The 16644-nt window shown below is 36.5% G+C and overlaps 1 protein-coding gene across 3 annotated transcripts; it reads left to right on the top strand.

Moving 5' to 3' along the window:
* The first annotated feature begins 62 nt into the window (after positions 1-62).
* Positions 63-16265, top strand: TFB2M (transcription factor B2, mitochondrial). 3 transcript variants are annotated; one of them, XM_024765329.1, is made up of 9 exons: positions 74-212; positions 416-528; positions 1229-1317; positions 4693-4846; positions 5179-5327; positions 7652-7741; positions 10453-10515; positions 13653-13804; positions 15521-15925. In XM_024765329.1, exons 1-9 carry the CDS (start codon positions 157-159, stop codon positions 15696-15698), a joined length of 1044 nt encoding a protein of 347 aa, XP_024621097.1. In that variant the 5' UTR covers positions 74-156; the 3' UTR covers positions 15699-15925. The 3 variants fall into 3 exon arrangements, with proteins under 3 accessions (XP_024621095.1, XP_024621097.1, XP_024621096.1); XM_024765327.1 differs by having other exon boundaries at positions 63-528; positions 15521-16265; XM_024765328.1 differs by lacking the exon at positions 10453-10515 and having other exon boundaries at positions 92-528.
* Positions 16266-16644: the final 379 nt, after the last annotated feature.

The raw sequence follows: 16644 nt of genomic DNA, 5'->3' as shown, positions 1-16644 counted from the left end.
GCCGTCCACTCACAGTCCTCGGGCGTCTGCGCCGGTACGGAAACGGAAGTGACGGCAAAGGCAAGATGGAGAGGTCGTTCGCACGCAGAGTTTGGCGTGTTTACTTCCGCCGGCCTAGACCCGGGGCGAGGAGATGTAGCACATGGGCTTCCCTGTATGGAGTTCGTCGAGGATGTAACGACCCTGGGTAACACTGGGACAGGCCTTAGAGGGTGAGAATGTGGGTCCCAGGGGTGGGACTTCTCTCGAGGCTGATGCTGTCAGCCTTGACCCGCGCTGGGCGCTTTTGCATTTTGAAGTCGGGAGCGGTGAGGCTGATGGACGTCCCGGCGGGGAACCGCCGTGGCTTGTCTGACTACTACCCGCACCTGATGCCCAGTGTGGGATTTGGAAAATCGTCCTCGCGTGTTTACAGATGCCGCTCAGAGACCAAGCGGTACATAACCAGCCCTAGAGTGGCTGAGACCTTGGTGCGGATCCTACGGGGAAAACGAAAATCTTGCCAGCTATTCCTGGAATGCAATCCAGGTGAGACCCTCGTGGCCTTCATTTTCTTGGATGTTCACTTTTGCAGACTGTGTAAAACATGGCCTCTTCCTTTAAGCAGCTTATATGGCCTCTGTTAATCATCACTCCACAAGATATTTCCGTAGCAGTTTGCACTTTACAAACTATTTTGATAAAACATGCTCTTAGATTTCACCATCTTCCCAAAAGAACTTTTACCCTTTCGTGCATCTTTCGTGCATCTTCTATAGACCGCAGCAGGATGCCGGAACACAAGATTTGTAGACTTCTTGAAAAATAATTTTTTTAAGCACCATTTCCTATCATGGGGAGTCAGTTCTGTTTAGGTTTGGCAATATCTTTGATGATAAAGTATCCAGAGAGTCTATGAGTAAGTGGTAAGCTAGAGGCAACTATTTTGTTTGTTTGTTTGTTTTTTCTTGAGAGGTAGTGAAACATTGTAAAGAGCGCAGGTTTTGCAGTCTTTGATGGAATGGATTCAAAGCCAGGCAGCACCACGTTCCAGTTGTGATGGTGGAGTCAAGTGACTGTATCTAATCCGCAGTTTCCTTATATGTAAATCAGGAGTGTAATATCCACTTTGGGAATGTTGTGAGAATTAAAATTATATCATACAGGTAAAACATCTAATTTCTTTGATATTGAAAAAGATTATGTTGTTTCTTTTGCAAATAAACTTTTCGTTCTGTTAATACATTAGGTCCTGGAATCCTGACACGAGCATTGCTTGAAAGTGGTGCCAAAGTGGTTGCCCTTGAAAGTGACGAGACTTTTATTCCACATTTGAAGGTATATTTTTGTTTCTAAAAATAATTTATTGTTCCATCAGCTACCTTTGAGTGGTTGAGGGAAGTAAAATTAAGCACACTTTTTTTTTTTTTTTTGCGGTACGCGGGCCTCTCACTGCTGTGGCCTCTCCCGTTGCAGAGCACAGGCTCCGGACGCGCAGGCTTAGCGGCCATGGCTCCCGTCGGGCCCAGCCGCTCCGCGGCATGTGGTATCTGTCCCCTGCATTGGCAGGCGGACTCAACCACTGCGCCACCAGGGAAGCCCCACACAGTTTATTTTTAAACAGTCACTTTTAGGGGCTATGCCGTATCTTGTTAGCCCCAGTGACTAGAACACAGTATCAATGATTGTTGAATGACTGAAAGATGGATTCAGAGACTTTTTTCTGGTTCTAGCTCTGCTACAGATGGGTGACTGAACAAAATGTATAACTGGTATCTCTAGGCTTGTTTCCTCGTATTAGCAGGCTATGCTGTGCCTCTTCTTTCTTAGAAGGGGATAAGTGAGCTTAGAATCTAATTGGAATGCTAAGATTAGGTTAACGGGACTGTGTTAACTCTGGACTTAGGGTTTCAGAGGCAAGAAAAGTTTGGTGTATTCAGAATAAATTGCATGGAGTAAAGGCATTATCCAAATGGATTTTTTAGTGAATTTGGCTTCATGTATAGCTGACAAGTTCACATGACAGTAAAGTGGAAATTCCTTGCATCATTGTCAGCCTCTTTTTTGTTCTCTTTCTCTTCTTCCCTCCTTTATAAATCTTTTGATTCAATTCAGGAAACTTATACTTCTCTGTGCCAGCTTCCTGAAACCATGTAAAATAGTGTTATCTGAAAGTGCAAGATGACAACAAAAAATGATGAAAATGTATACAAAATCCTGCTTTTTTAAATATAACTGTCACATTAGATGGTTGTTTTTCTACAACTGAAAAAATTCAGGGTTTTTGAATTCAGATTATTTAATTGATGTTAAATCTGCTGGAATTCCAAAAACATGAAGAGAAAAAGAACCCATAAAATTATTCAAAGATTCAAGATCATGAAATGTGATTTAGTAAACATAGCTATCTGTAATTTCAACCCGGAAATTAAAAACAAAATAGCTCTTATCTTGGTCTTTAAACGGAGGGTACTTCTGAAGATTAATCTACATGTTCACAAAATAATTAAGGTGGTATTAAAATGTCCTTCTGTTTACAATTTGTTATCCTGTAACACAATGGTTGCTTTTCTATAAGATCAAGATAACAGTAGTCTCTATTTAAAAACAGTTGAATCAATGAAATAGAGTGACTAGGGACTAGAGAATTCCTCACAGTATTTCTTACAGGAATATCAGTCATAAAATGTTTCTGAAGCTGTTAATGTAAGCACAAAATTTAAACGTCTAACTCCCTATTCCCCCCCCCGCCACAACACTAACTTGAGCTCAGCCATTAGTACACGTTCTTTCACTCATTGTAAAGTGAAAAGCCATTCAAAGTTTTGTGTGAATTCATGTATATTTGCAAGAATAAAAGAGAAGTAATCATTTATATAGAACCTTTGCAGCACTGAATCAGGGCCTTGAAGTGGTGCTCTTAGCAGACAGTGCTTCTAGCCACCCAAAGGCTCACAGTTTTGCTCCTAAGAACTAAAATTATTTTCAAGGATAATGCTTGACTCTAGATTTTTATCTAAATTTAAAATCCCATGGACTTCCTTGGTGGTGCAGTGGATAAGAATCCACCTGCCAGTGCAGGGGACACACATTGGATTCCTGGTTCAGAAAGATCCCTACGCCGTGGGGCAACTAAGCCCATGCGCCACAATGGCTGAGCCCGCACTCTAGAGCCTGCGAGCCACAACTACTGAGCCCGCGTGCCTAGAGCGCATGCTCCGCAACAAGAGAAGCCACCGCAATGAGAAGCCCGTGCACCACAACGAAGAGTAACCCCTGCTCGCTGCAACTAGAGAAAGCCCGCGCGTAGCAATGAAGACCCAACGCAGCCAAAAATTAATTAATTAATTAATTTAAAAAAAAATCCCTCTCACCCCTACTCCATTTCCCTGATAAAATTCCTGGGACTTCACATTAACAATGTTTCAAGCAGGAACAATTTGTTTTCCTATCTGGATGTGCTAGAGAGACACATGTTGCCAGTTGTGCTCTGTAATAATGAATCATCACAATATTGTAATCAACTATACTTCAATTTTTTAAAAAAGATAAAATATCTTTAAAAAATCCAAAATAATAATAAATCATGATATATCTCATTTGAATTGTGAAGACTATTGCTGCAGAAATATCTGTATGTGTTCAGATGAAGAGACATCAGCTTTTGTGGTAAACTGTGTCTTATTTCAGCACATTTATGTCTTCAGCCTGGACTTCAGTATTCAGGTCTATAACTTCCTACCTGCATCTCCACTTTAATCACCTAATAGGCATCTCAAAATTAACATGACCAAAAATATGTGGTTTCTACCTCCAGTCTGTTCCTTTCACTAGTTTTTTTCAAGGGTCCTCTTGAAGGTAATCATTAAAATTTACTAAATTTAGGAATAGAACCATCCTTATAGGTTGAATTCAAACAGTTAAGAAAACTTAGGTTTTTTAACTCATAACTTTAAATTGCAAATTCATTAAAACCTTGATAAATACCAGTAGAATTTTCTGTGCATGAGAACCTCAGTGTGCACATCAAAACCTTGCTCTCTTCTATTTGATTTTTTGTAACTTTGAATTAAGTTTGTAGGGTCTGTAGCTAACACTTCCTCTCACTACTAAGTTCTCCAGTGCTACTGCCAGGTGAACACATCAGGGCAGTAAAAAGATTGAGGTATATTGGACATCTTCTAGTGTGCAGGGAGTTTTCCTTCTATAGTTGGCTCTGTCTTTACGAAAAGTAAATGAAAAATTAAGAGGAAAATGGAGAGTGACCTACACAGTGAGCTAAGTTCGTTTGGTGAAGGACTAACTAAACTGTTCTGGAAAAAAGAAATGCTCTCTTGAATCTATCTGCCTTTCACTTTAATATTTTTATTGTTATTTTCTGTTAAAACATCTTCCCATGACTAGCAGATGAATCACAGCTCTGAATAACAGAAACCATTTAGATAAAGTAAAGAAAGTAAAAGGATATGTAATAATTTGTTGAAAGTTTCTATTTTGGGTGCTTTTTCTTGGTAATATTATATTCACTTTTCAGACATTAATTCATTTCTATTAACTGTTACATTTTAGGGTATGTTAGTAATGTTTTCTTTGCCTCTTTATTGAGGTAGCAATATTTTTTATAAGAATTACTTTTTGAAGTAGATCTTGGAATTGTTACAAGGTCTGCCTAACACTGAAATTTCTAAACATGTTCTCTCTGTCTCTCTTTAGTCCTTAGGAAAAAAGGTGAATGGAAGACTAGAAGTGGTCTACTGTGACTTCTTTAAACTGGATCCTAGAAGTCGTGGAATACTAACACCTCCCGTTATGACTTCAGATATGCTTTTTCAGTATTTGGGAATAGAAGCACAGCCTTGGTCAAAAGGTGATTTTTGTCATTCAGTAAAGCAAGTACCTTATAACTTGTCAGCTTTCTCTAGCAGTACACCAGATTTGTTGAGATTTGTGTAAATGTTTATATTACACAGTTTATGGGTGGTTGCTCTTAAGTTGAATATGGCTTTTCCCTCACCTAGATACAATCAGCAGTTTTGTGGAAGCCAAGTTCCAGATCAAGGAAAGATGCTAAGGCCTAGTTTTGATCGAAATAACCTTAAAGTAATATAGTTTGTTAACCTAATTTGACTCAGTAAAATATGGTCGTAGGAAAAAAGTGTTAAGAATTTATTTAAATATTTTTGCTTGTATTCTTAACAGGTGCCCCTTTAAAAGCAATTGGGATCTTACCACCTAAAAATGAGAGAAGTGCACTTTGGAAACTTTTACATGACCTATATTCCTGTACTTCCATATATAAATATGGACGACTAGAACTAAATTTGTTTATTACTGAAAAGGAATGCCGGGTAGGTTATTAACAAGTACCTAATTTTTTGTTTTAAATGTTCTGCGATTTTTCTCAGAGTAGTCTTAATCTGTGTGATTTTAATTTGGGCTCATGACATTTGAGAGTACTAAGGTTGTTTTTAAATTTCTATAGAGCATTCTTTAGGTATTATTTTTTTAAAGGTTTTCTGTGTGATAAAATATATATAACATAAAGTTTACCATTTTAACTATTTTAAGTGTACAATTCAGTGGCATTAAGTACATTCACATTGTGGTACAACTATTATTACCATCTATCTCTTCTCAGAACTTTTTATCATTCCATACTGAAACTCTATACCCATTAAACATTAATTCCCCATCTCCCCCCCGCCCCTGTGCCCCTGGTAACCACTGTTTTATTTTCTGTTTCTATGAATTTGACTATTCTATATACCTCATGTAAATGGAATCATACAGTATTCCACTTTGTGTCTGGCTTATTTCACTTAGCATACTGTCTTTAGGGTTCATCCAAGTTGTAGCATGTGTCAGAATGTCATTCCTTGTTAAGGCTGAATAATATTCCATTATATAATTAGACACCACCCCACCACCTTTTGTTTATCCATTTCCGTCAATGGATATAACTGACATGTTGCACTGTATAAGTTTAAGGTATATAGTACAATGTTTTGACTTCCATACATCATGAAATGATTGCCATCATAAATGTGGTGAACATCCATCATCTCATAGATACAAAATTAAAAAATATTTCTCCCTGTGATGAGAACTCTTAGGATTTACTCTCAAACGACTTTCATATGTAACATACCACAGTGTTAATTATGTAGTTGTACACTACAAAACAGGACGTTTGTACCTTTTGACCACATTCATTCAGTTCCCTCTCCCCTCCACCCCTGCCTCTGGTAACCACAAATGTGATTTTTTTCTATGAGTTTGTTTTTTGAAATATAATTGACCTAAACATTGTGTTAGTTCCTGCTATACAACATGGTGATTTGTTATGTCTGTATATTACAAAATGATGACAGATGTCTATATATTACCATCTATCATCATACAAAGATATTATATTATTATTGACTATATTTCCCACGCTGTACATTTCATCCCCCTGATTCATTTATTTTGTAACTGGAAGATTGTGCCTCATAATCTCTGTCATCTGTTTCACTTATTCCCCCACCCCCTCATCTCTAGCAACCTTCTGTTGTCTCTATCTGTGACTCTGTTTCTGTTTTTATGTTTGTTCATTTGTTTTGTTTTTTAGATTCCTCATATAAGTGAAATCATATTTATTTATCTTCCTTTGTCTGACTTATTTCACATAGCATAATACTCTCTGGATCTATCCATGTTGTCAAAAATGGCAAGATTTCATTCATTTTTATGGCTGAGTTATATGTGTGTGTATAGATGTATATGTAAAACATATACATCTTCTTTATCCATTCATCTACCAGTGGACACTGAGGTTATATACCTTTCTCGGCTGTTGTGAATAATGCTGTAGTGAACATAGGGTTTTAGACTTCTTGTTCTTTGAAATCAAAGGGCTTCCTGAAGTCCTTGAGAGTTATGTTTCTTTGCTGCCCAGAATGCTTCATGTTACTAATCTTATAATCCAAGATAACTGGAAATGCTTATTTGTATATAAGAGAACTATGGGTTGAGATGGGGGGCGGCGGGAGATGAAAGCAAGAGATGAAAGGATGATTTGCTTACCAAGATCCAAATAGTAAGTAAATAGTGACCGTCCCTGGAAGAGAGTCGGGAACTCAGAACCTTGAGGCTGTGTGCATACGTGAAGGAATGAAAGGAAGAGAAATAGGAAATGCTTCGTCAGGTTTCATCTTGCTACTAGTAGAATGTTCTAATGTTTCTTTTACCATGGACCTTTTCACATTTGGTTTTCTCTCTCTGTAGTGCCCTTTCATTCAGTGAGGTACCTCTGATCCTCAAGTGTCAGCCTAAGTAATTCTTGACTCAAAATTTAATAGCCCAGCTAATGCACGTTTCTATCACACTTACCCTTCACCACAGTAATTATACACTTCTGTGTCACTTTTTGTTTAATGAGAATTTGCCCTGATAGGTGGTATGGTTAAAGGAAATCAGTCTCAAATACATGATATTTTAAGTGTACATGATGATATATTTCAATATGAAAGTTTAAGAAGACTTTCTTTTCTTTGAAATGGTTAAGATTCTGCATTTAATTCTAATTTTCTGTCATTTCTAGATATCATTAAGGTATTAAGATCTGACATATGGTTTTGACTGATTGGCTATAGCTATGTATAACATGTAACTTCTGTTTTCTTTTTACTAGAAAATAATGGCAAATCCCCAAAATCCAGGCTTGTATCAAGCATTAAGTGTGCTCTGTCAAATAGCTTGCGGGATTAAGCTCCTGCATACAGTGAGTAAAATCCTTCTAAATTTCAACAAAGAACTTCATGGTTTTTCAAAGAGGCTGTATTTCTGTGACCAGATTAATTTTATTGTTTTTCCCAAGTGTTTAAGATAATAGAACACTATACTGATGTTTTTCTGTCACAAATATTTATATACTTCTCTCATTGTAAAACTAATATATTCTCAGTGTAAAAATGTGAGACATGTTAAAGAAAGAAAAGAATTTAAAAAATGATCACTACAGTTCTACCACCCAGAGGTCACTATTGATGTTTGTGGCATAATTTTAGTCTTTTATTTTTCCTGTTTTTTCTTTTTTGTGTAGAGGAGATTATATTATTTTTTTCATTTAATAGCTAATAGTTAATTATAAGATTTTTTTTCCCTTCTATCTGAACATTTTTCTTAAGTTTTTAATGACTATATAATACCTCATTATAGAGCATTCCCCTTTTTAGTTTATTTCCTTGGGCAAGATCAGAGTTGTCTAATAGGAAGACAATGCAGGCCACATATGTAGTTTTACATTTATTTTAGTCGCCAGGTTACGAAAAGTAAAAAAGAAACAGGTGAAATTAATTTCAATATTATGTTTTATTGAATCTTCTCAATTCAAAACATTATTTCAGTGTGTAATATTTTTAAATTAGTTATTACATAATTTACATTCTTTTGTGTGTACTAAAAATCCATTGTATATTTTACACTTACAACCAATTCAGACTGGACACATTTCACATGTTCAGTAGCCACATGAGACTAGTATCTACCATTGTGTGTGTGTGTGGGGGGGGGCTGCCATTTTTAATAGAGGCCTAAAAGCATAAGAAAAAAACAATAAATACCATTTCTTTCATACCATAATTTACCCCTTCTCTTTTTTTTATTTTAGTAGACTAGAGTATATTTCAAATTGTTTTTATAAGGAATATGTTTGTTTTTTGTTTTTTTTGCGGTATGCGGGCCTCTCACTGTTGTGGCCTCTCCCGTTGCGGAGCACAGGCTCCGGACGCGCAGGCTTAGCAGCCATGGCTCACAGGCCCAGCCGCTCCGCGGCATGTGGGATCTTCCCGGACCAGGGCACAAACCCGTGTCCGCTGCATCGGCAGGCGGACTCTCAACCACTGCACCACCAGGGAAGCCCTATGTTTGTATATTTTATGAGCCCTTGTTCTTCCAAGGATATATTGGTTTAATTTTAAAAGGGTGTTTCCTCTATGTAGTCTCTTCATTACTTTTGTCCAGGAACAAATTGAGATCTTCAGTGCATACTTAGTTGTTAGAATGTTATCTCATTTGATTATAGCTTTTGTTCCGATTCTGGTTTTTTTCCTCCAGAATGTATCAGGTTCTTAGGTTGGCTCTCTTGTTCCTTGTCTTTCGTATCTGTCATACTCTCATCCTTTTTCTGTATTCCCAGAAATCTTTTTCACATTTAGCCTTCATGGCACTGACCCTGCTTTCTGCCCATACTACATATTGTAATCTTGGTACTGTAGTTCTTGGTTTCCCTAAAATCTTTTCTTAACCCCACTGATCTCTCATTCTGTTGGCTTTTCATCTCAGCTCTTCTCTCTTCCTGGCTTTTGGCTAGTTTCTTGATAGAAGGCCCTCTGAGGACTTAAGCTTTCAGGATAGTTTTCTTTTTCTGCAGTATTTGTTTTCAAAAGCCCTATGTTGAGTTTTGCCATTTATTAACCTCCAGAAAGGAGAGGTCTTTCTAGACCCAGCATTTTTAACATTTGTCCATTATATATCTACTACTGGATGGTCCGTTGTTGAATCCAATTCCCAAGGTCTTGCAGGTCTTCCTCTCCTGTGGGTTTGGTAGATGGGAGTGAGGTCTTCTCTGTGCCCACTGCAGTGCCCTAAACTGCTGTGGATAGACCAAGTGTGGGGGGAAGCTGCAGTGCCCGCTGCTGCTGCTGCTTTGCCTTCCTCCACTTAGTGACATTCCTGGAGCTGCTGGGAGTTTCACAGATGAGCAACAATTGCATTTTTCATTCTACGTCAGTTGCCACTGCAATTAGTAATAAATTATCGTTTCTGACCTTAATCCAATATTATAAGTTTTAGTCTTTTAAGTCTGTGTCAAATGCTGTTATTTTGGAATTTAATGTGTGTATATGGATTTATACATACACACACACACACACACACACACACAATAATTTTTCAGTTGGGTCATCTTTTAAAATTGCTTCACATACAAAATTGTATGTACAAAAGTTAGATACAAGAAAGTAATGATCCTTTTAAAAATTGACATAAGTTTCTTTGTCTGTCTTCTTACATGTCCCAGCATATTCATATCAGTGGTTTTTCCACTAAGGTAGGGCAAAAACATCCCCATAATTGATCTGATAGACCCTAAACTGATTGTGACTGTAATATGCTGGCTATTAAAAATAACTTCAGAATGTATTTGCATAATTATATTAAGGGCAACTCTCTTTTATCTAAGCAAGTAATAGAGTTACCAGTATTTGGCTAGACCTTTGACTCCCCTTTTCTTTATCCAAAAAAAATGAGAGAGAAGAGAAATGTATATGATTTAACTGTCACATGTTTTTCTTACATTCAGTTAGACTGGAGACTTGGCTTTAATTCATTATGTTGTTTAGGCAAGACAATTTTAAAGGCAGTAATAATGTGGGGCACTTTGCACAAAGAGAACTGAAAGAAATGTTTTCTTTTCGTTTATCTTCACTCAAGGAGTCTTGCTTATCATTTGGCACATATACCGCAAATGGGCAGCTGGCAAAGCAAAAGCATAGGGTAAGAATGAATGAATACCTTTCCCTTTTTTCCTCTAATGTAACAGTCTTTGTTTTCTTTTACATTATCTGGTATTCTGTATTTAAATTTTTAATTTTAGAATATCTAGAAAAATTTTTAAACATATCTTATTGATTTTAATATATTCAAGTTATTTTGGAAGGGAGTTATATTTTTCAGCTGTTTATACAATGAATGCTAGCATAGTAATAGGCTTAAACACAGATTCTGACTTTTTTTAATATATAAATTTATTTATTTATTTTTGGCTGCATGGGTCTTCATTGCTGCATGCGGGCTTTCTCTAGTTGTGGTGAGTGGGGGCTACTCTTTGTTGCCGTGCGCGGGCTTCTCATTGCGGTGGCTTCTCTTGTTGCGGAGCACAGGCTCTAGGCGCACGGGCTTCAGCAGTTGTAGTGCATGGGCTTAGTTGCGGCCTGTGTGATCTTCCTGGACCAGGGCTCGAACCCATGTCCCCTGTATTGGCAGGTGGATTCTTAACCACTGCACCACCAGGGAAGCCCCTGACTTCTATTTTTAACTTTTGAAATGAAGATACCTCTCAAATTTGGGAAACACATGAATATTAAAATGTTTATTCATCTAATTTGATAAACTGAAAACAAGATTTTATACCTTATTAATAAATCATATATGTAATATTACTACTTATAATGGTTTATTTCACTAACAGGTACATCTTGTTTCTTACCCTAGGGGTTGGGCTTTAATTTTTGTTTATTTTTTCCCTTCATAAAGAACCAAAGTGATTATGTTATAGAGTGATCCTCCATTTAGATTATATAGGGCTACTTATAGTGAAGTTGTAATAGAGTAGCTGAAGTTTTAAAAACAATTTTCGGACTCAATTCAGAAGTTCCACTTCAGGATTAAATGCTAATGATTCCCTAATCTCAGCATATTAGTTCAGTCTGACTTTCCCATTGCTTACTACTTTGGTTTTTTTCTCGATCTTGCCGCTAAAGGAAAAAAGGAAAACTATCAATTTAGAAATATTCTGATTTTAGAATAATCAGTGATCATTGTGATTTTAGTTCTGTTTCACTATCCATAAATGTAATTTATGTAGCCTCACAAAACAGAATAGGGGTAATACATTTTGGCTTGATACCAGTAGGAATTTATCCAAATGACCCTGAAATTAATAACCCTGCATATAGGACACTTTCCCATTTTCTCAATGACAGTGTCAAAAGCTAAAACACTTTTTTGGCCGACATAAATGCATAAACTTTTAGGGATGAAAATGAAAATGAAATAACCAAATGTTATGTTATAAGAGAAAATTTTATTCAGATACTTCACATGTCTGATGTCGGTGTGTTCATAATTGTTACAGAAGTGCTTTTAGATATTTAACAGTTTTTTAAAGCACATAATCTTCATTTCCATCCAAGTGGTTTGAGGTTTATACTTTTTTGAAGCCATGTTTTTGTGCTGTCACTGGAACTTTTTTCCTAAGCTACATATAACCATTTGTTGAACATCAGGAAAGTTGTTTTTTCCCTACTTATCAAGTAAACCTATATCTGTAACTCCAAATCTATTTACAAGATGCTGTTTAAAGTCACCTTCAAGGGACTTCCCTGGTGGCACAGTGGATAAGAATCCGCCTGCCAGTTCAGGGGACAGGGGTTCGAGCCCTGGTTCAGGAAGATCCCACATGCTGCAGAGCAACTAAGCCTGTGTGCCACAACTACTGAGCCTGCACTCCAGAGCCCATGAGCCACAACTACTGTAAATAAATATATTTTAAAAAATAAATAAAAAATAAAGTCACCTTCAAAAGACTTGTTAACAACATATAATGCTATCAATTGTGAGGTTATTCCTCTCCCTAATTGATAATTGCTAAATATGTTAAAATTTTATTGCCTTCCTTTTTTACTAATTTGTTCAGCTACAGGAATTCAAAATAGAAACCAGAATTGATTGAAATTTTTTTTGGCTAACATGTCTTCCACAAACAGTATTTATGTTTAAATATGTATATACATAGGTATTTATTATAAAGTAAATAAGGGGTTACTAGCTAATACGTGAGATTTCCTAAGAACTCAAACATAAGGCTCCCTCTGTTCTGAGGAATAATTTTAGAGGAAAAAACATCTTAATGTTACATGAAGTCACATACAGTTTTTATTTTAACCTGTATAATACTATATACTAAAGCAGGTTGGCAAACTTTTTGTGTAAAGGGCCAGAGAGTAAATATTTTATGCTTTGCAGGTCCCATATTCTTTGTGAGTTTGTTGTTGTTTGTTTTTTTAAGAATCCTTTATAAATGTAAAAACTGTTCTGAGCTCCATATTAATACAGAAACAGGCAGGCCATGTACCATAGTTTGCTAACCCTATATTTTTTAAAAATCCAATTAAAAATTATAAGGCAATAAATTTTTTTTTGTGGTACGCGGGCCTCTCACTGCTGTGGCTTCTCCCGTTGTGGAGCACAGGCTCCGGACGTGCAGGCTCAGCGGCCATGGCTCACGGGCCTAGCCGCTCCGCAGCATGTGGGATCTTCCCGGACCGGGGCACAAACCCGTGTCCCCTGCATCGGCAGGCGGACTCTCAACCACTGTGGCACCAGGGAAGCCCGGTAATAATTTTTTTTATGCTTAGGATCTGGTGTTAATGCCTCAGATACAGAAGAGACTCAGCATATGCTAGTGTCATGTTTAGGATTTCATTTTTCCCTGCTTATAAGTTAATAAGCTGTTACTGTTTCATGGGTGCTGGGCAAAGACACAGACTCCTGTGTCCTGTGGAATAATACGATATTGCGTAGTTGTGTGGTGTGCATGCAGTGGGTTTGCACTGCAGCTGAGGAACACAGAGCTGGGGGAATCCACCTCTCTTTAGCAAACATTAATGTCAATCTATAGAGAGACATTATCTCATCCCCCAAGGTGACTCACTGCAAACAACCCTGAGGAATGGCCCAGGTTAAGAGCAGTTGGGGCCTTGCATTCTTGTCACATCCCAAAATAACCTATAGGGACACGCAGGGTGTATTGTGATTGCCTCTTCAAAAAGGTAGCTTGAATGCGTAAGTGAGCAATGTCTTGCACTGGCAATATTTTATGACTAACACATTTTATTTTCTTTTCTCTGCAGGAATCATTAGAACAAAACCTGTGTTTTATTCAACTGACTCCTCATAGGAATTTATTTACAGGAACCTTAACACCTTTTAACTATGATGTGTTTTTTCACATGTTAAGGCAGTGTTTTATGAAACGCAATGCCAAGCTAATAGACCATTTACAGTAAGTAAGAAAAATAAAAGCAAATATAAAAGTAGCAACTTAATGTGCGAATTGTACTTTCATGTTAGAGCTTTGTTTTTTATATTTTTTATATCTTCATTAACAGTGAGGTACCATGTTTTCACTCATCTATTTGTACAAAATACTTCATTCTCGCCGGTACACATTTTGAGGAAAATATATTTTCCACATAATCTCCTGAGCTTAATTTCTTTTTCCTTCTTTGAAAAAACAACCAGGGATGCCTACAATTTGTTTTATCTTTGTCAGGATTAATTTAACTACATGAAGAACTGGCTGCTTGCCCCGGCATTAGTGGTAGCATACCCACCATCCACCTCTTGTCGTTAGTGGTTCTGTTTCCTAGGCAAAGTAGGCACAGATCATTATACCACCCTAGTCCTGCTCTGGATCAAATTCTATGTTTCTACCTAAAGCCTTATAAAAATTATACTGTTACTGCCTGCTTTGTATCTATATAATTTTTACATAGGGCTGATGTGTACAGTTCTGGAAGTTATGCATTTTACCATGTACTCATCAGCCCATAGTCATTCAAAGTACTGTCAGAGGATGGGCAAAACAAATAGTCATTTTAATTAATTTGATCATCATTTAATGTATAACTCTGAATGAGCTGCTGATTGAACAATATTTATGTAAAAATAAATGTTAAAAGTGGCAGTAGACCCGTAAAAGTCATCTGTTTTTCATCTTGTCACCTTGTGATAGTGGCTATTTTGCATGAAAATATCAGGAGTGTAGGAAATTAAGGAATACACATATGATAAACTGTGGTTTAAAATGTTAAGAATTGCCTTGGAGAGCCTGTGGATTGAAAGGATGTTTACAGCTGTGACCAAGATTCCATTCACAGTCAAAAAGTATTGGAAATATTTTCCACCAAAATATTTTAGTATAATTGTTTACTTGTTATTGTCAGAGGCTCACTGGTCGTTTCTTGCTAGGCTAATAGAATAAGGCAGTTTTCTGCTTTATAATTTATTCACAGTAATTGTTACATAAAAATGTGAAAATTATTTCCTCTTCTGAAAACAAACAGTAGTTCCTGCTGTTTATTAAACTTTTACATGAACCTAAATGTTTACTTATTAAACTTTTACATGAACCTAAATAGAGTTAAGAATATTTTTGCACAGAGAATTAAAAGATGAAAGGTAGTAAAAAAAAAAGGAAAAGAAAAAAAAAAAATTTTTTTTTTTTTTTTTTTTTTTTTTGCGGTACGCGGGCCTCTCACTGTTGTGGCCTCTCCCGTTGTGGAGCACAGGCTCTGGATGCACAGGCTCAGCAGCCATAGCTCACGGGCCCAGCCACTCTGCAGCATGTGGGATCTTCCTGGCCTGGGGCACAAACCCGTGTCCCCTGCATCGGCAGGCAGACTCCCAACCGCTGCGCCACCAGGGAAGCCCAGGCAGAAGAATTTTTAAGGGCAATGTTAAACTAGAATTTGCCTAAGAACTGATGAGAACATGTTAAAGCCTAAATCAGCTCTTTTCATTACAGGCAAGCCATGGAACTTTAGGAATAGACATAGTTAAAGCTATATATAATAGGCAGGCTATTAAACTGAATAAGATTAATTATATATAATAAGTTAGGTATTTTAAATTGGGCTTAGAAGCCGCCTCTATCAATATTAACTGACAGTTGTTATGATAAAGAATTAAGCACATTTACTTTGTATTTATTTTGCAGTTCATTGAGTCCAATTGATGCAATGCATATATTGAAGCAAATTAAAAAAAATAAAGATGTGAAAGTAATAGATATGTACCCTGAAGACTTTCAGCACCTTTTTGAAACCATAGAGTGTTCCAAAGATGATAACTATAAGTGGCTATATGATGACTTCATGGAAGATGTAATCATATAGAGAAGTGGACTGATAAGACATTAACTGGAGCTGTTTATTTATTTGGAAATTATGGCACAAATGAAAAAGAACTGAGTTTGAAAAACTCACATCCTTTCAACAGAAGATAACTTCTTGTTTTGCACAGCTAGGCAGATCAGTTCTTGTGCCATTGATACCATTGCTGTATTGGATAAAATAATGGCTGCTATTTTATTCAAACTGAATAAAAGGAAAACTTCAGTTAATTGTGGATTTGATCAAATTGGATTTGTTTTGTTTTAAATTCCTATCTACTATAAGCATACTGGTAGTTATAGGGTATTAGCAGATGAAATTTAGTTTTAGAAATTCTTTTGGCCAGATATCTTACGTTATACTTAAATATTCCATTTTCACTGTCGATTTTTATATCCTCCTGGGGGAGCAGAAGAGTTTGTACGTAATTAAACTTGGAAAGTAAACTGATTTAGTGGGTTTTTTTACTTTTCAGTTTGTTGAAATGTATTATCAAGTACTGTACAATGAAATTATTTAAATTTTAATATGGTTTAAATTTTTTTAGAAATTAAAATATTTTAAGTAATAAGATTTTGTGCCTATCTGTTCAAACATAAAATTGACCCTAACTTATTCACTTTAAATTCCGTCATTTATAGTCAATGTACTTTCAGTGAGTAATTCAGTCTGTTATTCAAAACTCTCATGCATTTTCATTCCATCAAGAAAGTTCATCTGAAGTTAGACCTTTACATGAACCTAAATGGAATTAAGAATATTTATTTTCTTAGCTCTTTGAAAAAGCTACTAGATTTTACCTGAGACATCTAATCTCCTCTGTTAGATTTCTTTGCTGTTATAACACTTCATAATACCTAAGGCATATTATTAGTAACTCTTTGTAAGGCGTGTGTTTTTAATAACACTTAGCCAAACCAGTTCTTCCCAACGTCCCTACTGTTGTCCT

This window comes from Neophocaena asiaeorientalis, unplaced genomic scaffold (genome assembly GCF_003031525.2).
Source record: "Neophocaena asiaeorientalis asiaeorientalis breed wild unplaced genomic scaffold, Neophocaena_asiaeorientalis_V1.1 scaffold971, whole genome shotgun sequence".
NCBI classification, from domain to species: domain Eukaryota; kingdom Metazoa; phylum Chordata; class Mammalia; order Artiodactyla; family Phocoenidae; genus Neophocaena; species Neophocaena asiaeorientalis.
This window is presented reverse-complemented; position numbering and strand designations above follow the sequence as displayed.

What these genes read in the sequence shown, in the direction of transcription:
- TFB2M (XM_024765327.1), top strand. Translation starts at nt 219, where the DNA reads ATGTGGGTCCCAGGGGTGGGACTTCTCTCGAGGCTGATGCTGTCAGCC. An exon ending in AGCACAGCCTTGGTCAAAAG is followed by an intron (nt 4,847 to 5,178) that starts GTGATTTTTGTC and finishes TATTCTTAACAG; the next exon opens with GTGCCCCTTTAAAAGCAATT. An exon ending in AAGCTAATAGACCATTTACA is followed by an intron (nt 13,805 to 15,520) that starts GTAAGTAAGAAA and finishes TTTATTTTGCAG; the next exon opens with TTCATTGAGTCCAATTGATG.